Here is a 24,581-nt window from a genome sequence, read left to right as displayed (position 1 = left end):
CATCATGCACACCCCCGAACATGAACATGGAAACACACACAGACACACACACACACACACACACACACACACACACACACACACTTTTCCTTATGTGAAGGTGGTGGTTATATTTATCCACTGAGCCATCTCTTTATCCTGGAAGGACTTCTTCCATAAGACCAAAAAAAAAAAAAAAATCTTTAATCATAAAAGGAATATTGCTAAATTAACTACATTAAAATGAAGTGTGCACATTCATAAAGCCTGTTAGGAGCATGGAAACACAAGCCAGCAGACGAGCTCATATTTGCATTACCAAAGCTGCTGACAAATTTCCTTGAAGCATTCAGTTCAACTAGTCACCAAGGGTTTGTGTGTGTGCACGTGTGTGTGTGTGTGTGCCCCCGGAGGCCGGAGAGAGTTGTATGCCTCCTTGGCATTACAGACATTCGCCAACCACCTAACGTAGATTCTGAGATCTGAACTTGGTCCCCTGATACAGCTGTAAGTGTTCTTAATAAATGAGTCATTTCCCCAGCCTCAGAAATAGAAATTTTAAAACAGTCACTAATACTTAGGCCTTCACAGGAGTTATCGAAAGACACATTGTACCAATCATTGTTGGGGGGGTGTGGAGTGTGGGAATTAGGACATGCCCACACACATTCACATGCACACAATCAGTGCACAAACATACAAGCCCATGCAAACTCTTGCAGGCAAATTTTGGGAACGATCTACAAAAGTTAAACATGCTCCTACGCCAGTGCCCAGCAGTCTCACGCTCCAAAACACACCGGGTGAAAAGTATGTACACCGAAAGATAGAGCAGTATTGCTCACGATACTAGCATCTGCAATAGCCCCCACTCAACATCTATTTCCACTAACAATGAAACAGACGCATAAAATAAGGCCTTCCATACCAACACTCAGGAGGCAGAGGCAGGGAGGCAGGCAGGTCTCTGTGGGTGGGAGGCCAACCTTGTCTACGAAGCAAGTTCCAAGTCAGCAAGGACTACATAGAGAAACCCTGCCTCTCACTCCCCACCCTTCCCCAGAAACGAAATCTCTTCATGGAAATATGTAAAAATAAGTATGTTAGGTCACAGACCAGAAAGACAGTGTTGACAGAACTGATTTGAGAGATGTACAGAAATTTTACTGTTTATAGGAATTTATAGGAAGAAAGCTCTGATAAAACATGGGCTGTGATCTGAACACGAAATTCAGAGAAAGGCAGTCAGCTGTTCCACATCACTGGTCAGGGTAACCAAAGTCTCAAACCTCCAAAAGCATCCACTGTGAATAGATACAATTCAAATGTTGACAGCACTGGTGCCTGCTAAGAACCCAGATCAATTAGAACACTGAAGACAGTGGTGTGGAGCAGTAACTGTTGCAACCAAACACTTTGGCAAAAACACACAGCCAGGTGTTTTATAAAACCGAACATGATCCACCTTGGCTTCTCCTATTGGCCGAAAAGAAAAACATACTTAACGAAAGCTGCATTAAATGTTCATAGTTATTTATTTGAAACATCCCAAGTTAGAAACAGCCCCGACGTGAATCAATAGAATCGCTGACGTGGTACAGCAGAACACTATGAAGCAACTAGAGAGGCATGAACTACTGATAAACACAAGATACAAGCATCCAAGTGTCAGGTTTCTAGGAAACCTACATGAAGGAAAATCGGGCACATGATTTCATTCATATTATGCCCACTGGCAGAGGGAATTAACTGGATATCAACTCTGGGAGGCCTCATGACATTCATTTTCTGATTAGGAGGACACAGCCATTGGCATTTGCTTAAACTCAGTTTGTGGTTCTAGGGAGACATCTCGAATGGTGGAGGGTTCGCTGGGACCCCAGGTTCAGATCCCCAGCATCTGTCTAGACAGCTGTAATGCCAGTACAGGTTGAGCGGCAGACCCTATCTCAAAAAGGGGACTAGGGTAGCAGGACAGCTCAGGCCGTAAAGGCGCTTACTGCCAAGCCTGAGCTTGGCAGTTCACTCCCAGTCATCCACATAGTAGGAGAAAGCAGACTCCTGAAAGTTGACCTCTGACCTCCATATGCATGCACGGCACTCACGTGCCGACACATCCACACACTGAATAAAAGGTAGTTTAAGTCAATAAGGTAGAAAACAGCTGAGGAAGACACTGAACCCTGACCTCTACCCTCCACACGCACACCTGCAGACACAGAGAGAAATCCCAAAGTGTAGGGCACCTAGAGATTGTGTTTTATTCCGTGCAAATGGTGTCTTAAAAAATGGACAGTAAGGAGAAAGTTGTTAGCTGAGCAATCATAGCACACCAGAAACACGGATGGGAGGATCTGGATTCAGGACAGCCTGCACTACACTGCAGTTCCAGGCCAGCCAGGACTACTAAAAACTTAGCCAAAAAAAGAAGTAACAGCTATTTTACATGGAATTGTACTTATAAAGAAGTTTAAGTTCAAGGCCAGTCTAGTCAAAGTTAGTCCAGGGCAGCAAGGCTACACATAGAAACCCTGTCTCAAAACAAAACAAAAAAACCCAAGAAAAGAAAAAGAAAAAAATTTTCAGTAAATCAGGTTAATAAAGAAACAGTACGATGCTTGCCTTGCTCAATCATAAAGCAGTTCTAATATCAATGTAACAGATTTTCAAACTCTTACTTTCTAGGTCCTGCTTAATATCCACTCAATATCTTTATACCCACAGGAACACATTTGTTTCCTGTGTCTTCAGTAAACTCCATAACAACAAGCATTTTTCTTGTGTTCTGTATCTTCAGAATCTAAGTCTTGACCTAAACTGGCACTAAATATTTGCTGAATAAGCAAAAGAACTTGACCAAAATGTGATTTACACCTGGGACAAACACCATAAAGGGCTTTGTGTAGAGGGAAGGAGACCATTTTTATTAAAGATAAGTTTTTTCATACAAATAAATTCTGATCAGTTTCCCCTCCATCACCTCCTCCCAGATCCTCCTTATGTCCCCAATCTTCCAGCTCACCCTCTTTCTGTCTTTAGAACACACCAGGCAAAAACCAAGAAAGGATAAAGAAGAAGGACGGAAGGAAGAAAAAGGAAGGAAGGAGGGAGGGAGGGAGGGAGGGAGGGAGGGAGGAGGTATGGAGGAAGGGAGGAAGGAAAAGATAAAGAAAAGAGAAACACTCATTAAAAACACAAAATCAGAAACTACAATATGCAAGCTAAAAGACCAGTAAGGTGAGAAAAAAAAAAAAAAAAAAAAGACCAAACAAGGCAATATGAGACAAATAAAATCAAATCTCCCAAAATACCATTGATGTCGCTTTGCGCTGGCCATCTCCTCTAGGCATGGGGCCTGTCCCTACATGTGGTTTGCGTATCAAGTGAGACTCCACTGACAATAACTAATTTTTCTCTTGCAAATGACTGTCAATTGGAGATAGCTTGTGGGTCAGGGATGGAGCTTGCTCTTCTCTCAGCTCTGGGCCTCCGCATGGCTTAGACCTGTGCAGTCCTGCGCAGGCTGCCACAGGCTCTGAATTCATGTCTGCCCGGTTATGCCTGGAAGGCACTGCTTCCCTCTCATTCATCCCCTCTGGCTCTTATAATCTTTCTGCCTCCTATTCCAAACATTTTCAACACATGACTCAGTTTCCAACATTCCTCTCAACTGCAATCAACTCGTGACTTGAAGTAGTCTTCTCTTTAAACACATTTTAATTAAAGTATCTGTGCTGAAAGAAACAGGCAACAGCTACCCTCTTCCCCCCAGTGTCTCCCTTCACTCCTCTATACCCACTGGGAAGGACACTGCTCAGAGTTCCCTCTGGAATTCATCGGCCACTTCTCTGTCCCTTACTGGAAACTGTCAGGAAGGCACTCAGTGTGATAGTGTTTAGAACCTGATAGAGGTTGGATCGCGGCAGTCAAGGGCCCATGTTCTTGCAGCTTTCCCGCCTCCTCTTGGGGTCAGCTGACTGGGCTGTGTGAAGATGGCCTATGGACCACATCCACCTGGCAGTTAGGCAGTGAGGAGCTGGTCTCTGAGTGTCACCTGAGCAGACTTCATTCTCCAGGACTAAGTACACAGAACTGAGGGATACGGGATATTTGCACAGCCTGATGAAGTCTATAGTAATGGCCATTTCCGGCTGTGCTAAGTGTATTACAGAGTCAAAAACACAGGGCTCGGAACTCCTTCCTCAAAACAATGAAAAAAAAAGGATTACTGTTTGAGTGCTAAAGTACTTCTTTTAATGAATTTGTTTTTTAACACAAATGTAAAACAAGACTTGCCATTTTAACTACAGTTAAATCCAAACTTCAGAACTAATAACATGTTAATTTTGCAGAGTTTTTAACTACAGATTATCAAGTATAAAATAGAGAATGCAGTTTAATGTTTTTTGTCATAATATCAAAAATAGGCATTTTCTTATACGAAGGTTATCAAACTTGCCCCACTCAAAATCTTCTTAAGCAAGTGGAAGTATAGAACTGGCTGGTGTGAGTATTTGTTAAACATTAAAAAGGAAAATTTCAGGGCTGTTACACAGAAAAACCCTGTCTTAAAAAAAACACAGAAAAACTTTACATACTGCATGCTATTTCAGTGCTTCTTAACCAACCAGAAATGCAGGCTCACTAATATTAGTGACGGGACATTCATACACCAAATAAAGGAAATAAGATCTATCATTCAGTGCATTTTCTTGTTTGCTTTTTGTCAATGCGAAACCAGATTTAATGGATTATTTCATTCAAGTATTCTACCATGTGAGGTTATGTTCTGTGGGTCACATTAAATGTACAAAGACGGTTCTCACGAGAGCTGAGCATTTTCACATGAAAGAGGTTTTCATTTCAGATAAAACTAGAAATACATGTATGTGTCTATTACGCAAAGATACCCACATGCAAACTCACAAGAGACAGTCAAACGCCAAGTCTGTGGTCACTGGAAAAGAGGTACAGGAGACATTTTCAGCCATAACCGTACTTTCTGAAGCACTGAGGCATGCCAGCAGCACCTTCTGACCAACTAGTCAGGAGGAACATAGGATGAGTGAAGAATCTCTCCACTGTTGAAATAGGTATGCACAGAGACGAAACAACCCCGGTTCCAAACAATGAAAACTGCTCCCTGGCCTGGCAGGGCGGCCTGTGCCCATAATCCCAGCACTTGGGAGGCCAAGGTAGGAAGTCTGAGGCCAGCCAGGGCTACATAGTGAGGCTGTTGTCATACACACACACACACACACACACACATTGTAACTCTGCTTTTCTTAGGAAAAAGTATTTTTTTAAAACAAGGACATGAAACAAACTTCAAATTGAGATCCATAATAACATTGTGGCCTCAATGAAAAATAATACTTGAAACTAAAATAAATTAAATTTCAGGTATTTTTAATGTGTGTAAGATATATAAAACAAATTTATACACCAAATATACACTATCGGTTTAAAAGTATTTAGGAAAAGTTCTCTGTGTTCAAAATCAAATAGGAATTTTCTTCTATGTACAAGAATTATACTGGAAATATGAAGTCAAAGTTTAATTCTGCAGAATTAAAACACAATTAGAGCCATTCAAAGGTAAAAAAAAAAAATACTGAATTTTTTGTTAAATCCTTAGAATTTTGCAGTAACAAGTGAACTTTTTCTAACATTTAAAAATTTTTTTCTTTTCTCAATATAAAACTATTCAAATAATTATGAAAATCTCTTACAGCAGAAAAATAAATTCACATGATACACTCGTACTCCAAGAGTTACAATCAACAGAGCGGTGTCCTTGAAACAAAGCATCTCTTCCTATTTGCCCCCTCTATCCTTATTTTACATCATTCACATAGAAATGCGAACACACTCTAACAGATAAGTAACTCTTTCCTTTCCTCCTAAGCCCGGGTAAAGTCCTCAGTCTTCTTTCTTGGTGAGTCTCTTAGCAGCACCTGGAGCCTCTGTGGCCGGCTTGGACACGGATGAGGCAGAACCATTAGAAGATGTTTTCGGTTCAGCTTTCTTTTCGTTCAGTGAAAACTGCTGCTGCCGGCCAAACAGCATCCGAGTCAAGGTATCCTCAAAGGGAGCAAGGGTCACAGCAGAATCTGCTGTCATCATCATGGTTACCTAGGGGGAAAAATAATCTGAATTTCAGTACAAACATTTTCTGTTTCTCAAAAACAGAGGAAAAATAAATAATGGGGCAAAAAAAGATTCAAAATGTATTTTTTAAATTTAATCTGTAAGAGAAAAAAATAAGCTCAATACTGTGAAAATCTCTGATCTCTATGAATTTAATGAATGTTATTCCTCAAAATTAATACCAGAAACATATGAAGTATAACTATTGCCACCAAAAAAAAGGAGGAAGAGATAGATGGATAGAGATAGATAGATAGATAAATAGATAGATAGATAGATAGATAGATAGATAGATAGATAGATAGATAGATAGACAGACAGACAGATAATCAAAGAAATTGAGATATAATCTTACAGTCTACACCAGCAGTCAATACAGCTATAAGCCTGGCATGGGTCAGAACTCTGGTAAATGCTTTATAGTCCTTTCTATTTCCAACTCAATGCAACAATTGCTGTTGCCTTCATCAGAGATGGGCAGAGTCACAGCTCTGACAGATGAAGTAACTTGCTCCAAACTAAAAAGAGAGTTAAGTGGTAAGCAGAGTACAATACAGATTTGGGTTCAATTACTACTATTGCCAATGGCCGCAGACTTTCAGGAGCTGCAGATCATTATCCTGAGAGACACTAATCTTTTCTGTTTGAATTACTTATGACCTAATGTATAGAACAAAGACTGGGAATGTGAACTGAAAAGTGCTTACAATCCCCAGCAAATCACACTGCTCCAAAATGCTCAGATTTGTTCGAGAAAATGTACAATCTCAGGGATCTGCAGAAATCTGGGGTCTAACTTAGTTTCAAAGCCCTAAAACTATCTAACAGTCAGTTCTCCCAGATCCCAGAAAGAAAGGAAACTAGAAACTTTTAGAATGACATTCCTTAAATAGGCCCCTACACAAGCCACATTCTTGGGGGACATGGTATCAAGAATAAAGTATCATTCAGTGTGACATCATCTAGGGACTGAGAAGCTACAAAAAGGGTATAAGTCAAGAACAGAGAGGTGAAGCATGTGCTGTGCAAGTTAAAGTACCCAGAAAAATAATGGTAAATAATTTAGAACACTTGTTAGATGAAAATGGCACAATATAATCTCTAATCTACAGTACACTAATGCTACCACATACACAAATCAAAGCTCATTTACATACAACAGAGGGAAGGTACTAAATGGCTCTGAAATGTATGCTTTGAAACAACTACCTTTATATCATTCATTATGTCTGGAAGAGGGAACCTCGGGAGTGGAACTGTTTATGGAAGAAGGAGACTAAGACAAGGGATAGAGGATGCATGGGGGAAAAAATCTGGTAAGTTAATTTTATAAATAAAATTACAGAGTTTGAAGGAAGTACTCTATGTGTATGGATTAAACTGCTCTCAGAAGCCACAGGATGTCGTGCAAATTCCAGTGTCTGGGGTGGGCTACCTCCCTACAAGTTATTGGTCAGAGAAGGGTCTGAAGTTCCTCACTTCCTGCCTCCCTAAAATACAAGCTAGTGCCACTGCTGATTGTTTCTAAAAGCTAATAGTAAGACCTAGTTTCTGAAGACACCAAACACTCTGGTCACAGAACACGCAAAAAGCAAGCTAGGACTGAGCCAGAAGTTTGCTAGACCTTGTGGTGTCAGAGGGTGCTCCAAAGGCTAATGAGGGAGACTGTCACCAACAGCCTTACTCAGCTGTGGAGTCCCGTGCCACATTACTGAATGGTGAGGCAAACTGCATGCAATAGTGGCCAGTCTGTTACAGGGGCAAACAACAGCTCTATGGGGGTAGGGGGAGCACAGCACACAACAGCTTTCTCACTGCATTTGAGGCCCACTCCACAGAAGGAAATTTATTCATATCTCATAATGTAAAACCTGATCAGAAGCTGTGGCTACAGAGGTCAGAGAACCGAATGGGGAAGCTACTGCTTTTGTTTCGCTAAATAGACATGGTGTGCCTAACACCGCTGCCTTCTGAATAACGATGTTATACCTACAATTAGTGCTGCTGGGAGCTCCAGTCTGAAGCTTCCTTTGCAATGGGCAGTATGAAGTGCAGGGACTCATAACTGGGCAAAGTAGGGAGAATAACTGACTGTTAAAAGTTCAGCAAAAATTGGAGCATCTAGCCTATTCCTTGTAAGACTTAGGAAACATCAGAGAAGACATGTCAAAAAGAATGTAAGAAACAGAGAGAAGAGGGAAGTGGTATGGAATGTTGACTTCCAGGTGTGACATAGCTGTTGCAGTCTTGACCTCACAGTATCTGTGATGGATTGCACAAGATTTGCATAAGACTGGACCGGCCAACATCTTGCCATGAAAGAGGTAGGCTTTCATGATGCCCCCACCATTCCTCGAGGATTTCTATGTAGTTAATGATTGCTGGGAGAGAGAGAGATTTACTTCAGTGGTATAGCCACTGGTTAAGACAACCCACGTTCAAAAAAATTTTTAATTTACATATTTTAGCTTATTTATGTGTACAGGTGTTTTGTCTGCACACATGTCTATGCACCATGGGTGTTCTTGGTGCCCAAGGAGGCCAGTAAAGGGCACAAGTCATCAGGGACTGAACTGCTGTTGATTGAGCTGTCCTAATGATTGCTAAGAATTAAATGTGGGTCTTCTGGAAGAGCAGCCAGTGACCTTAATATAAAAATGTACTCTCTGGATTGAGGAGACTTTATTACACACAAATTATTCTAAAACTGATTTTTGAAATAATGTAAAAGAACTCACTCATCAGTAATTTGTAAACACACACTAATCAGTACTTTGCTACCTAAGTTACATTTGTAATATAAGCGGGCTCTGGCTGCTGGCTCTACCTACCCAGAAACCACAGGAGACAGGATAGCTGGATCTGCAACTATTCACTGTTGCCAGACTGCTCTCCCCGGACTGCTCCTCTTCACACTCCCCCACGCCCCTTCAAAACATGTATACTCCTCATCTTCACCTCCTTTTATTTTCCTCAATGAGTTAAAATCATTTTACAGTTCTGCCAGTCTTTGAAACTGCTTTTACCAAGGTCATCATACACAGTTTAATTGCAAAACCCAGAGTTTCTTTATAGTTTTAATAATTATTGGTCAGTCCCTTTGCTCTATTTCACAGTAACTATTTCACTGTAGCTTCTTCAAGCTAACAGCCATAAGTAATACATGTTTCTCAAAGTTCTTTCAGTATTCTCTGATGGGAGAAGGGATCTAAATTTGACACAGTTCAAGACAGACAAAAGATTAACTTAAAAACTATCCTATGTCAAAGGGCTGGAGAGATGGCTCAGCATCTGGCTGCTCTTCTAGAGGACTCGGGTTCAATTCTCAGCACCCACATGGCGGCTCACAATTATCTGTAACTCCAATTCCAGAGAATCCAACACCTTATTCTGGTCTCATTGGGCACCAAACATATACATGGTACATAAACATATATGCAGGCAAAACACACATACACATAAAATCATAAAAAAATTAGCGCATATGAATTTTTATCAATAATTATTTAACATGTTCAAAATTAATTACCATGATATCAATTAATGGTGGAAAATATACCACACTTATAATACGACTTTATACAAACAATGCCAGAAGTCACGTTTCTCTTGGGGCAAGTGTAAGCCTAGCTCAAGAAACACAGACTTGTTCAAAATTACAAAGCCTTCACTTCAACATAAGTCTGTATCAACACAAGGGTTTTCTCCTCTGCTGATAATCTTTCTCATTTATTTTGTTTCCCTGTGGCTTGGGTTTTGTCATTCATAAAGTACTTGAGAGAATTATAAAAGTATATGATTTCCTCTTTAATGAATCTGGCTGAACACAGCTGAACATGGATGAATATTCTGCTTGCTTGAGTTCTGGTTGGGAAAAAAAAAGAAAAAGAAAAAGAAATTGTAGAGAAGAGAGGGAAGAAGAAAATGAGGGAGAGGGTGATGTTTCTCTCAAGGAAGAAGAGAGCCATAGGTAGGGATAGGGAAAAATTAGCACCTATATATTCAAACGCAAATGAACAAGTACTTCTGTAAATGTATGTGACTTCTTCTACCTCCAAACTTAAGAACATACCTTCGACAAAAGCAAAGAGTAGTGTCACCTTAAACACTACCCTGGTTTTACAGATGATGCAGGTCTATCTGGGCAGCTTCTGGCCTTCCTCCCTACTACGCTCTGGGTTCCAATAAATTGCCTGTCTGCCCTGTCCAACATAAACACTCCTGATGGCAGCCACACAAGGGCTTCAGGAAATCCTGATACATTGAGCAAAGTCATCTTTTAATATTCACCAGTAAAGTGTTCCTGGTCCTAGCGTCGCCTGAAGGACCCCATTAAGGGAAAGGCTTAAACAGGGTTTATAATGCTGCTCGGTGGAGACCTGCAACTTTCTTACCTTTATGGTCACGAGGAAGATGGTGTACAGAAATATGAGGTCATGCTTTGATATTCCCAGGTGTTTGGTGTGCTGGAAAGTGAAGACAATTGACCCTAGCAGAGTTACCTTGGAAGGGCTAAAAGGAAAAAAAAAACAAAAAAACAAAACAAAACAATAATAATAATAAGTCAGTGACAAAAAAGTCCTCTGCATACTATTTTCTCAGAGTGTTCTGCTGACAACTTAATGGACTGTTAACAGATATGAATATATGTTTAAAGTTTCAGAAATGCTGAGTTATATAAACTTAAAAACCTTTTCTTACAGCATAAAGTACTGAGGGTTTTCATTTATTTATTTATTTATTTATCTATCTATCTATCTATCTATCTATCTATTTATTTATTTATTTATTTTCAACAAGCCAATAAGTAGCACCCCTCCATGGCCTCTGCAGGTTCTCCAGGTTCCTGGCCTGTCTGAGCCCCTGTCCTGACTTCCTTTGATGACAAACCTGAAGGGGAAGGGGAAGCCAAACAAAGCTGTTCCTCCTCCAGTTTCCTTGGTATGGTATTTCAGGGCAGCAACAGTGACCCTAACGAAGACAAGCAGCAAGTGCCCTTGACCACTGAGCTAACCCTGCAGGCCCAAGGCCTTTTAGAATGTCCACTATGTTTATGTCCATTGCGTTGCCAATAGAGAAATATATTTACCCATCTAACTTTTTTTAAAGAGCTGAAGGTCTTTAAAATTCCTCAATCTGGAATTAGTCCTGAAACACCTTCCATGATAAACAAGACCCCAAGACAGATGAGAGAAGTGGGAAAAAGTCTTTCCTGTTCTGTGGTGTAAACACCACCCCACTGGACAACCTCAGGCTACTATACAGAATGGAGAGTAAGATACACAAAGCCACTCTCAGAAAGCAGTATCAGCTTGTCTTGATGGCACACACCTTTAATCCCAGTACTTTTGAGTTTGAGGCCAGTCTAGCTATATGGTAAGACCCTGTCTTAGAAAAAAAGAAAAAAAGCAGCATGAGCCAGCTCTAGTATAGCCCTTAGCTACCTTGAGCACAGTAGGTCAGTCTCTGCCAATATCTTAATTATTAATGCTGATATTATGAAATCACTATGCTGCTAACCTACCTAAGCAACAGTATTTTTATCTTACACACTTGTGTAAGCTTCTCTATGTCACACTTGTGACCAGATTCTCTATGCCTACAGATGATAAGTTATAAACTATGAGAATGCCACACTGCAAAAATGACAAAGATTTTCATAAGCCTGCCTATCTATCTATCTATCTATCTATCTATCTATCTATCTATCTATCTACCTTGTGTTCTCAAGACAGTGTTTCTCTGTGTAGCCTTGGCTGTCCTGGACTTGCTTTGTTAAACCAGGCTGGCCTCAAACTTATAGAGATCGCCTTCCTCTGCCACAAATTGATTTTTTAAAGGTTATTTGAGTTTTATAAACTAAGAAATGAGTTCAAAACAGTATAAGATCTGGACCTCACATAATAATATAATTAAATAACAATCATGTCTTGGAATAATAATTTCTAAACTTTCATTGTACTTTTAAAAAAATGTTTCAGGACAATTATTAATATTAATATTAATATATGTATCAGTTTATACACATATAACTATATTATAAAATGTACACAAATTGGACATTTAAAAATATAAAGCAAAGGCAAACAAGGGGCTGTGAAGAGGGCTCAGTGGGTAAAGCGGTTGCTGTACAGAGTAAAAACCTATTGGCTCCCTAGAACCCATAAAAGCCCACCAGTAATCCCAGGACACAGGAACACAGACAGGAAATGTCCTGGAGCAGGTTGGCTGGCCAGGAAGGCTGAAACAGTGAGCTCCACGTTCACTGAAAGACCTCACCTCAAGATATAAGGTGGAAACATATCTATGAAAACATCTCACACCAGCCCTGAGCGTGCATATGCACAAACATGCACTATGATCCACGTGAGCCCACACATGTGAACACACATAAACACACAAACATACATAGGACCCCTGACCAATGGAATAAGACTTATCTTGACGTTATTTTTGTTATTCTAATAGTTTGGTTCCTGTACTAATGAAGCTGATTAAGGAAATGGCTTTGACATTCACACTGACCATTTTGGATTAGGTTTTCTTAAAGAGTGCCTCAAAAAAAATAAGCAGTTTGCAGATAATTGTGAAAGGGCGTTGGAGAAGGACTTAAGGAAGATTTAAATCAAAGTGTTAGATTTGTTATGAAGATTGAGATGCACTGAAAAATTCTAGTGTTGTTTCCTAAGAAACAGGAAGTAAGATCCTCCTTCCAAACCACAATGGTGAAACAGATGGCAGCAGATACTCCTCTTCCAAAAAGGAAAAAGAGAGCACCCTGGCACCAAGACATTTCAAACTCGAGCAGATCAAGATCCAAGGGGACCCAATGGCTGTGCCTTCAGGTTCCATGCTCTGACCTCACATAGCATGGCCCTGGCCTCTGCACTTCAACTCTAGCCTGTGGCCCTTGGCTCTCACACTCCCCACTTCCTCAAAACTACTTTCCTCTTTCTCTTGGTCCCCTTCCTAATTTCAGGACTTATTCCCTACTCATGCCCACACATAATATATACTAAAAGCTAAGACCTGACTATGAGAAAAAACATATCATATCATGTCTCAATAGGGTTTTTATTGTTGTTTTTATGTATATGGGTATACTGCATGCATGTATATACTGTGTACTACATGTGTGCCTGCTGCCCTCAGAGGCCAGGAGAGGATATCAGAGCCACTGGAACTGCAGTTACAAAGAGTTGTGAGACATCATGTGGTGCCAGGAACTGAACCTGGGTCCTGGATAAGAGCAGCCAGTACTCTTTGCCACTAAGCCATCTCTTCATCCCTAAGCTGTTTTCATAAAGAAGGTGAATACACAGAAAACTGATGTTTAAGATTTCATCTGAGAAAGTTAACTCTTGATGAATTTGCTGGTTTTCTTCCCAATGCAATTGCCATTTGTTTCTCAGGTATATTTCAGTCACATACACAGTTCTGAATATGCTCATTTTAAAGAAACTGGGTAGTATCTAAGGCTGTAAGTCCAGATCTCAGTATAATACTGGCTACTTACAAGGACATCTTCAGCCATTCATCACCTTCTGGTTTCCAATCTCCTTTTAACAACTGTTCACAAGCTACAATAATAGCACCACCTGCACCTAAAAACAAAATAAAAAAAAAAACAAGAATATTTAACTAATATTCTTAAGAAATTACATGGCAGGAGAAGTCAGAATTTCCTCTCCCAGTTTAAAACCCAAGATTACCAAAACAGAATTCTCAAGAAGAACTCAGTCTTCTGTGCACTGAGATCTGAGACAAGAGCAAATTCCCTCCCCAGCATGACAACTGTCTATCTTACTGTGACCTGTGGTTAACAAGCTGGGATCCCAAGAACAGACACACACAGAGAGAGAATTGTTTTAGGAAAAGTAAGAGCCTCTCTTTACATTTCTTCCCTAGGTATGGTTAGATTTAGATGCAGTATACTGTAACAGAGGTTACAGAAATCTGTTCAGTTCCTATAGATAAAACCACAGGATCAGAGACAGAGCTCATTGTTAGATGCACTTGCCTAGCATGCATCAGTTCCCAACACTGCATACTCCACGCATGGCGGCACTTGCCTTTATGATTTTAGCACTCAGGAGGTAGAGGCAGGAAGGTCAGAAGTTCAAGGTCATCCTTAATAGAGAGCTTGAGGCCAGCCTAGACAACCTGAGATACTGAAAGAGAGAGAGAGAGAGAGAGAGAGAGAGAGAGAGAGAGAGAGAGAAAGGGAGAAATTGGGAGAAAGAGAGAAGAGAGAAAGGAGAAAGAGCTGGAGAGATGGCTCAAAGGTTAAGAGCACTTTGCTTTCATTTTTAGACAGGGTCTTTCTATGTAGACTAGGCTGGCCTAGAATTCACTGTGTAGTGAAAGCTGGCTTCAAACTTGTGATCCTCCTGCCTCAGCCTCCCAAGCACTCAGATTATAGGTGTGTATCACCATGCCCAGCCTCAGCCACGTTCTTGTTAATTTTCACGAGCCACAAATTTTCTTATTAAACTTATTTCATTTATAGTAAAATAATTACTTATGGTTCAGAGACACCAGAAGAAATTATTCATAAGAAACTTTACAGGCTCAAAATAATAGCTGATCACTAATACTGATATAACTTTTAAATTAACTTACTAACTAAAAAGACAAGATTTATTAAAGTATGTAATTAATTAATTAAAATATAAACAAACATTCCTTTAGAAGGAGTATTCAGGAATTACAGTAGATCAGTAACATAACACTAATGAACACATATTGTTAAAATTACCTCGGGCCCATCCAACAGCTATCATGACTATCCAGCTATTTTTGTAATAGCTATTAGCTTGTGTGATTCCACCTACAATTTTCCAAGTTCTGGTCACTTCCTTCATTCCCGCAGCCAGGAGTTGAATAGGTAGATGTGAATAGCCATGGGAAACTAGGTCACGTGGACAAAAAAATACAATATACCTGAAATTAAAAGTATTTTAAAATGTAAATAATATCAGAAGAACAGAAGTGAAAATCAAAATCATCCTCACTAACAACATGGCATAACACAACCACTGCAATTATCCACAAAAACTCGAACCTGATTTCAAAAAAAAACAAACGAAATATTAGATTGCTTTTTAAATCACACAAAACATAATAATACATCCATGTCATAATAAGCAGAAGGAGTCATACAATTTGCAATACTCTATACAGTTTTTAATTCACCCATACAATTTTAAAACAAAGTTAGGTACATAATTTATTAAAAAAAGGAAACAAATGCATGATCAGTTCCAAGAAGTAAAGGTTGTGGCCTTTGTTCTTAGGGAAAAGGAATTAGGCAAAGGAGCCTTTTGGTAAATGAGTAAATGTTACATTTCAACTCCTATTAACATCTTGACCTGTGTCCCTCTGCCTAGGGCATAAGTTCAAATCTATACAAAGATGGAGACAGCTCACAAGGAAATGAGTTTATGTATGGAAAATATACATTCATGCAGCAGAAAGAATATGAAACTCAATCTTCAATCTGGTTGAGTAAGCTTAGTTTTAGCCAATGAAGTTGTTGCTAATTTTACAATAATTCACCCATTCTCTGGGGAGTCACAGTTCTAATCTTTGTTCTTTAGCCTCTCCTCAAATACTATCAGTGTTATTTTCTAGAAAATATACATTAGTTTTCCACTCCACTCCTAGACAGTTTGGTGCATAAGCACAGCAGATCCTCTTCTAACGGAGTGACACAGAACCCACGGCATGGAGAAAGTGTTAGGGTTCTTTTAAAAGCAAGTGCTAATTTTATTCCAATTCATGAGTCATAAACTCAAAAACCTCAAATGTCTTCACAGAATATAAAATCTTTGTGAACACTGCTTCAGATACCTGATATGAGAAGCAATGGTTTGCTCAGACACTCCTTCATCTTTACTTACTAACTCCTTATTCAAGGTCCTGCTCAAATACCACCATATCCATAGACAGTGGAAGGTCTGCTTCACTTCAGGTCAGACAAACGGTGGCTCTGAACAAGTAGAATACTTGGTTCTTATGCCTCAAAATGGCTCTTTACACATTGTCCTTTACAACATAAAAATGAAGGCTCTACTGCTTTCTGATCGCTGCCCCCAGGTGGGGCTGCCTCGCCAGGCCACAGAGGAACGGCCCAAGTTCAGTCCTGATGGGACTTAATGAGCTGGGGTGGGTAGTTAGCTGAGGAATAGGGGAGGAAGGAAGGGAGAAGAGGGAGGAAGAGTGAGACCAGGAGGAGAGAAAGGAGAGGGCAATGATCAGGATGCAAAGTGAATAAATAAATTAATTAAAATATAAACAACCAAATAAATAAATGAAGGCGCTAGTGCTCATCAGTGGATTCCACTGGTCACTGGATGGCAGGAATCCTGCAGCTGTCCTCTAACCAAAAACTCAGCATAATGAAAAATAGCAATGAACTGAATAGCTTATTAGCATTCAATCTGGCAGCAGAGAGAAAAAATAAAGTATCTGGAGAAATTTTATGTTATCTGAGATAAGATTTTATGGTTTAAATTTTTTACATGGTCATATAATATTTTGAAAGTTTTAAATATAGAAGTGATTTCCAGGAAGTTAGACAATAGAGGGGAAAAAGCGTGTACATTTAAATAATGAATTGTGTATGTGTTCTTAATAAAAGCCAACAATATCACGGTATCTATTATAGATTAGATAAAGAACAGACAATGCAGTTTTGCTTTGGCAATAATTAATGCTAAAAATAACTACTCTAAAGAAGAACCAAAACGCTATTATGACAAGTCCATTTGCATTCCCTCATTCTATCTTTAACATGTGTTAGAACCTTTTACCACAACAGAAACTCTGGACTTTTTATATTCAATTATGTGACATTATAATATACAGTCGATAGTTTATAATTATTGCTACTTCTACGTCCTACATTTTTATCCTATTTAACCAAATAGGACAGATTTTTTTTTTCTTTTGTTTTTTTCAAGACAGGGTTTCTTTTGTAATCCTGGCTGTTCCTGGAAATAGCTCTGTAGACCAGGCTGGCCTCGAACTCATAGAGACCCCTGTGCCTCTGCTTTCCAAGCACTAAGATTAATGGTGTGCACCACCATTGCCCAGCATCAGATATGCCTAAAGTACAGCTACAACAACCTCACATATTAAAACCCTGTGCCCACCTGTATTGCCATGCAGGAAAAGTTCAACAGACTTAAAAACAAGCATGTCAGACAAATGACTTCAGACACAACCACTTTAGTTCTGTAACATAAGTTAGCTATATAATGTTGATCTGACAAGTTACTGGGCCAACAGGCATTAACCAAACAGCATGTCTCCTCTGCAAAGATTGTAATTTCACTTTAAGATTGTAATATCTAAAATACCTTTACCTTGTAAGCACCTAAAAAAGTATACAAGAAAGAAAAAAGAAGTGGAATGAGAATAATGGATTTCTCACACACTTTTAAGTCACACAGATCAGATTAATGGAAAGAGAAAAACAACAGAGTAGAAATTAGTCTAAAATAGTATACAGCCAACAAATGCAAGATAAACCACTATAAACGGGCTTTAAGATGGGGGTAGAATTTAGGTTAAAACCAGAGGCCGAGCAGAGAAGAGCTTTGCTGGGCTAATCTCTCAGAAGACTGCTTCGTTTGCTATCGACTCTCCTTTTCTATCAAAGGCAGTGTCACTTAACTAAGCCACAGAACCCAAACTACAGCCATGTAAGTCTAATGGAACAGCTCTGTTCTGTGGTTAGGACACCAACAAACTATGACAGGAGTGACAGACTATAACTTATTTTAAGATAATCACTCCATTGTTATGTGAAAAATAGACTTAGGAAGATACCAAAGTCCAGGACAGAAGTGGGAGTATTGGTGTTTGATACTAGAAACAGTAGAGACAGGAACTATGAGAATCTGGCCACCTTACTTTTTACAGTTTCAGCATTTATACAACATTAGAAAAATCCAAACTGCTAGTATCTTTTTAAAGTACCATTATAGAAATGGAAGTCTTTTAGAAGTGCTTTTGGAAGATGATACTGTGAGATGAGTAGGCAAGTCATGCGTGGATGCTCTACAGTTGCACGTGTTCTGATTCTAGCCTTGACACCTATCTAGATATGAAATTACAGCAACTCTTCCCTGTCTTAGCTTCCTTGGTTTCAAGCAGAAGTAATAACAACTACCTCTGCTAGCACTGTGAGCTGAATACATTTGATATAAAAATGGAAGGCAAACTAGGGTTTGAAGGAGAAAGCAGGACAAGGCCAGGGAGGTTGAGAAGAAGGATGAGGATTCAGCCAAATCTAAGTACATATGAAAATGCCATAAAGAAATCTGTTACATGTAAGCTAATTTTCAAAAATTTTAAGAAGCTGGAAAAGTGTCTCATCATTTAAGAACAGTGGCTGCTCCTGCAGAGGACCTGGGTTCAGTTCCCAGCACCCACATGGTGGTTCCCATCTGTAATTTCAGTTCCAGGATAGTCAATGTCTTCTTCTGGCCTCTTGAGGCGCCAGGCACACACACACATTCATGTCGTTCATCCATACATTCAAACAAAACACCCATGCACATAAAATAAAAATAAATAAATCTTTCAAAACATAATTATAATAGCTACTTCACAGGACCCATAAATATAAAGAATTTTGCTAATATATAATACTAATTCAATACATACTAGTTATCACATAATTAATTCCAGTCCACCTACTTTCCACAGCCATAAAAAACAAACTATTTATTAGAAGAGAGAAAGTGGTATTTTTTACTGAAAGCAACAGCAGCCTATAAGTCATTTTAAGACTTTCCTGTTTGAGTTTAAAATAGTATTCTCTTCCTCACTGATAGTTTGAATCATGATTTTACATACCAGCTACTTGAGAAACTGGTTTGTATTCCCTGTTAGTAAAAAATCCTTATTTCATAGAGCAGATTGAATTTTAAAAAACAAAGCCACAATAAAACCTAAAATCCTGTTTATATGGAGGAGGGTTACCTGCAGAACAATTCGATGACAGCCATTCAGTACCTGACCTGCGTATTACTGGATGTTGAGAACAGCTGTAGATGAGTTCAATATTTAGCCACCGATCAGAGAGATGGAGCATACTATTTCATAGTATTTGAGTAATTTTTTCTCTTAATGTCACCAATAAAAGATTTTGTCAGAAAAAAGTAATTACAATAGCTATAGAACTAATGATTAAATAAGAAAATAAAATTTAGCTGATATATAACATTAATTCAATAATTACTATTTTCAGGTGAATAACTCCACGCACTACTGTCCACAGCCACAAGTTCCTACTTCGACTTTACCAGTACCACATTATGTAAAGTATCCTGTTTATAACTGCCTAATAAATTTGAAATTATTACAATAAAATGAACTGTTGATTGTTTTATCATTGTGCTGTATGTGCATGATGGGCGGAGGGCTGCAGGCCACAGTGAACACGGGGAAGTCAAGAGGACTGCTCTGTGTAGCCATTTTCTTCTTCCAGCTTTCTGCGAGCTCTGGGCTAGAGCTCAGGCTGCCAGGCCTGTGTGGCTAGCCCCATTACCACCAGGCCTCTCACCAGCCCAGTAAAAATGAATTCCAAATGTTCCCAATACACACTAAATTGACAGAGTTTTTAATAGAAAGCATAGTTTAACTAAAACAAAGCACGCTGATTTGTATCAATAATCAATATATTTTTAACTTAATTCTCTTAAGAACATCTAAATTTGCATGAAGAAAAATCCAAGCCAATTCCTGCTAACATTTTCCCCTTCACTTCAAAAGTACCAAATTCATGTTTAAAGATGTCAGAAGTCTTTAAATACTCCAGGAGCCAGATGTGATGCCTTCCCAGCTCTAAGAAGGCAGAGGCAGGTAGGTCTCTATGAATTGGAGAACAGCCTGGCCCATAAACTGAGTCTCAGGACAGCCAGGGCTACATAGTGAGACTTTGAACCAAACTATCTCTCTCTCTCTCCACCCCCTCTCTTTTTCTCTATCTATCTTGCTTGCTTGCTTTCTATCGATAAACAAATAATCAAATCAACAAAGAGAAAGATGAGAAAAGCTATGTATAAGCCATTAATCATTTGAGCTTTTTGTTTACTTGTTCACATTTAGATATTTTTATCATGTCATAATTCTATGTGTTTGAGTTTGTTTCACAAAAGAAAATATCTGGGCCAATATTTGATGTTCTCTCATGCTAAAATGTTCCCACGAAAACTTTAATAACAGTTGCAACTAGGAGACTATAAGGGGAGAAAGGGCAAGAGACAATCTTTAAAGTTAAAAAACTTTAGCACTATTTGGGTTCCCTTACTGCACACGCATTAACTTAAGGACACAAAAAATTTGGAAGAAAAATATATCCATTTTACTACAATCTATAAAGAAATTCTTAAAAGACTTCATACCTCAACATAAGGAAACTTACCAGATTGAAGACGCCAGTAAAATATTAGTGTGGTTTGTAAGAAACTTGAGTGGAGGCTCTGCCAGAAGAATAGAGGCTAAAATTCCCCCACCGAAGCAATGCAGCATAGCACTCAACCAGCTAGACAGGGGGTTATTCCATGCCGTGGCCACTGCTCCTGAAAGGACAGAGTAAACACATGCTCTGAGATAGTTGTATATTTACGAGAAAGTGCCAAGCACCCACTGCACTAAGAGAAATAAACCAAATCTGTTCACAAGTGTGCTAATCATGGTAATGTAAGCCAGCATTCTTTTTAAGTGTGGGATGTGGTGGGATGAGTGAATGTGGGTGTGGGTACATGTACATGCAGATATGTTGCGGGGTGTTCTCCGGTTTAGACACATGGAGGCCAGAGGTTCACGTTGGGATATCTTTCCTCGATTGTGTCTACACGCTGTTTTTTGAAACAGGGACTCACCTGACCCTGAAGCTTGAGGCTTCAGTTAGACTGACAGGCCAGTAAGCCTCCAGGGTCTGCCATCTCCAACCCCAGTGCAGGGCTTATAGGCATGTGTTGCTTTACTTGACTTTTATGTGGATTATGGAGATCCAAAGTCAGGTCTTCATGCTAGCACAGCAAGTACTTTAACCCACTAAGTCATCTAACCTTAAATAATATATTCTAATATATATATATTATATATATATAATATATATATATTCTACTATATATATATATATATATAGTAGAATATATATAAAAGCGGTGGGAGAGAAAAATGAGAGATAGCACACCTATCTATGTGCATGATTGATGGTACAACTGCCTAACATGCGCATGAGGAAGTCAGGGGCTGACTAGGGGTATCTTCCTCTATTGCTGTCTTTTTTGTTGTGTTTTGTTTTGTTTTTCAGGCAGGGCACTGTGTAATCGTGGCTGGCCTGGAATTCTCTATGTAGACAGGGCTAGTCTCATACTACAAACTAGAGATCCATCCACCTGCCTCATTCTACTGAATTAAAGGCATATGCTACTCTGCCTGGCTCTCCACCTTATTTTTCGCGACAGGGTTACCCCCTGAATCTGGAGCTCACTCTTTTGACTATATTGGCTGGTAAGCAAACTCCTAGGATTATCCTCCCAGCACTTGGGTTACGGGAACACACAGACCCATACCCCACTTTGCTATGACTATGATGGTTAGGGATACGAACTCCAGCCCTCCTCATGCTTGCACAGCAGGCCCTTCACCCACCAAGCCATCTCCCAGCCCTTACAAGTAGTTTTAAATGGCTGACTTTGACATCCTTAAAATATTATCCAAGCTTTTCTTACCAGTTTCCTAGTAATAGGTGGTTTTTAAAAGTTCCCACCTAGTGTTTCCTTTCATCTGAAATCTTACTGTAAATACTCCAAGACAATGTGTCAAAAGAATATATTAAGAAAGGTCGGAGGCCAGTGAGATGGCTCAGAAGGTAAAGGCACTTGCTACCCAGTCTCACAGAGCAGGTTTGATCCCTAGGGCAGACATGGTGGAAGGAGAATCAAATCTCACAAGCTGTCTTCTGACCACCACACCCACGAGAACATACATATATAGGTACACAAAGAAACAGTGTAATTAATGTTTAACAGAGAAGTTGGCCCAGTGGGTAAAGGAGCTTGTACAAGCCTGACAACCTAAGCTCAGGCCAGAAGCCACGTAAAGGTGCACAGAGAAGACCAACTCCACAGAGCTGTTCTCTGACCTCCATATGTGTGCTGGAGCACCCCACCACTGCCAACAGTGAAATTGGTTTTTGTTTTGTTTTTAAGAAAGGTCTACAACCTTAACTACTTTAGAAAATGTACAAGGCTACTGTAAACAAACTAAGCTTTCAACATATCAGCTGGAAATAAAGGAACAAGCTCAAAGGTCAAAGCTACTGGGGGCATGGGGGAGACAGCTAGGTAGCTATGAACACATACTGTTTATAATGGCCAGTCTTGGTGGTCAACTTGAGTACAGCTGGAACCTAGCCCAAGCAGCTGGGCCTGCCTGTGAGACATTTTCTTGACTGGATTGTTTGAAGCGGGGCCATCCACCCTAAGTACGATGCTACTGTATCTCTAAATATATTAGCTATGTAAATGGTAAGAAGGTGGATAGACTGACAGGTATACATATATAATCTATCTAAATGGGTGTACAGGAACTGTTCAGAATTGTCTCTTGCAGTGGTGATTGATCATGCTGATCAGTCAGCACAGTCACCAAGTGGAGCCTTCACGCTGTTCCTTTTGGTCAGTGAGCAGTAACTAAACAGTAAATGCTGTGACACTGAGACACCTGGGGCTAAATCAATGCAGACAGCTTATGCATGGTGAGCACAGAACTTAGGTACCTAGAAACACACTCTGGCTCCAGCATCTTCTCTCGCTCTCTAAAATTTTTTTCTTTATTATTTATCACAATTTATTCAGTTTGTGTCCTGGCTATAGACCCCTCCCTCATCTCCTCCCAGTCCCACGCTCCCTATCCCGCTCTTACGCCCCTCCCCTAGTGCACTGATGGGGTGGTCCTCCTCCCCTACTATCTGACCCTAGCCTATCAGGTCTCATCAGGGCTGTCCTCTTTCTCTGTGGCCTAGTAAGGCCATCTTGCCAGGGGAAGGTGATCAAAGAGCAGGCAACCAAGTTCATGCCAATGTCTGCCCCTGCTCCTTGCTACTAGGGACCCCGCATGGAAACTGAGCTGCCCATGGGCTACATCTGAGCATGGTCCTGGGTTGATTCATCAGTCTCTGCAGGGCCCCCTGTGCCCAGATTTTTTGGTGCTGTTGCTCTTCTTGTGGAGCTCCTGTCCCCTCCAGGTCTTTCTATATTCCCCTTCTTTCATAAGATTCCCTGCACTCTGACCAAAGTTTGGCGACAGGGTTACCCCCTGAATCTGGAGCTCACTCTTTTGACTATATTGGCTGGTAAGCAAACTCCTAGGATTATCCTCCCAGCACTTGGGAGCATCTGCTTAGATACCCTGCTGGGTAGAGTCTTTCAGAAGCCTTCTGTGGAAGGTCCTTGTTCTGTCCCCTGTCTTCTCCTACTTCCAATGTCTATCCTGTTTGCCCTTCTGAATGAGGATCAAGCCTCTTCTTTAGGACTATAGATTTTAGTATGTTTATCCTATATTATATGGCTAATATCCACTTAAAAGTGAGTATATATGTGTGTGTCTTTCTGCTTCTGGGATACCTCACTCAGGATGATCTTTTCTAGTTCCCACCATTTGCCTGCAGATTTCATTATTTCCTTGTTTTTAATTGCCGAGTAGTATTCCACTGTGTAAATGTACCATGAGGGACATCTCAGTTGTTTCCAAATTCTGGCTATTAAGAATAAAGCTGCTATGAACAGAGTTGAGCAAATGTCCTTGTTGTATGGTTGAACATCTTTTGGATATATTCCCAGGAGAGGTACAGCTGGAACTTGAAGTAGCACTATTCCTAATTTTCTGATAAATTGTGTTAACACTTGATTGAGAAGTTACGGTAACACCTGTGAAAGAGAAGTGCCTCCATTCCCCCCTGCATGTGTGTGTTGGGGGCAGACCTACCTCACAGTAGTACTCTAAGAGTTTACAGCAAAAGAAGACTTAGAGTCCTTCACAAGAGAGTCTCTGTCTAGCACATAAGTAATAGGGACTGGCTAGTCTATCATCACACAAAAATTAGGAGAAAAGAGTAAAACAGCCCTTCTTCCATGGCCCTGATATTCAGTCACAGTCACATTTGAATTCTGCAGAGTGACTTTATCTAGCCTTCTAGGTTATTTACACATTCATTCATATGCATTCATGTGCACAGTCTCATGTGTGATCGAACCCTCTCTACCTCCTGCTCTCTCTTCCCCCTCCCTTCCTTCCCTCCTCTCCTCTGCCCACCTCTTTTACTTCCTCACATACCTAGGCATACCCTGGTTAGCAGCAGAGATGAGTTCTCACAACTGAAGCTCTATATGAGAGAGAGTTAGAGTGTGGCACAGCACCAGCGCTCT

At 40.0% G+C, this 24,581-nt stretch overlaps 1 protein-coding gene across 2 annotated transcripts in view; it reads right to left on the bottom strand.

The window, feature by feature from the left end:
- Positions 1–5,371: 5,371 nt before the first annotated feature.
- The window catches only part of Tmem38b (transmembrane protein 38B), a 35,791-nt gene continuing 16,581 nt past the window's right edge, over positions 5,372–24,581 (bottom strand). For both annotated transcript variants that reach the window (XM_055605404.1, XM_055605405.1), the window contains 5 exons: positions 20,567–20,723; positions 14,888–15,072; positions 13,646–13,733; positions 10,524–10,641; positions 5,372–6,114 (listed from right to left, as the gene is read on the bottom strand). In XM_055605404.1, coding sequence (XP_055461379.1) covers positions 5,902–6,114; positions 10,524–10,641; positions 13,646–13,733; positions 14,888–15,072; positions 20,567–20,723 — 761 coding nt within the window. In that variant the 3' untranslated portion in view covers positions 5,372–5,901. The remainder of the gene's footprint in view (positions 6,115–10,523; positions 10,642–13,645; positions 13,734–14,887; positions 15,073–20,566; positions 20,724–24,581) is intronic.

Source organism: Psammomys obesus, unplaced genomic scaffold, assembly GCF_907164565.1.
Source record: "Psammomys obesus unplaced genomic scaffold, mPsaObe1.curated_primary_1811, whole genome shotgun sequence".
NCBI lineage: Eukaryota > Metazoa > Chordata > Mammalia > Rodentia > Muridae > Psammomys > Psammomys obesus.
This window is presented reverse-complemented; position numbering and strand designations above follow the sequence as displayed.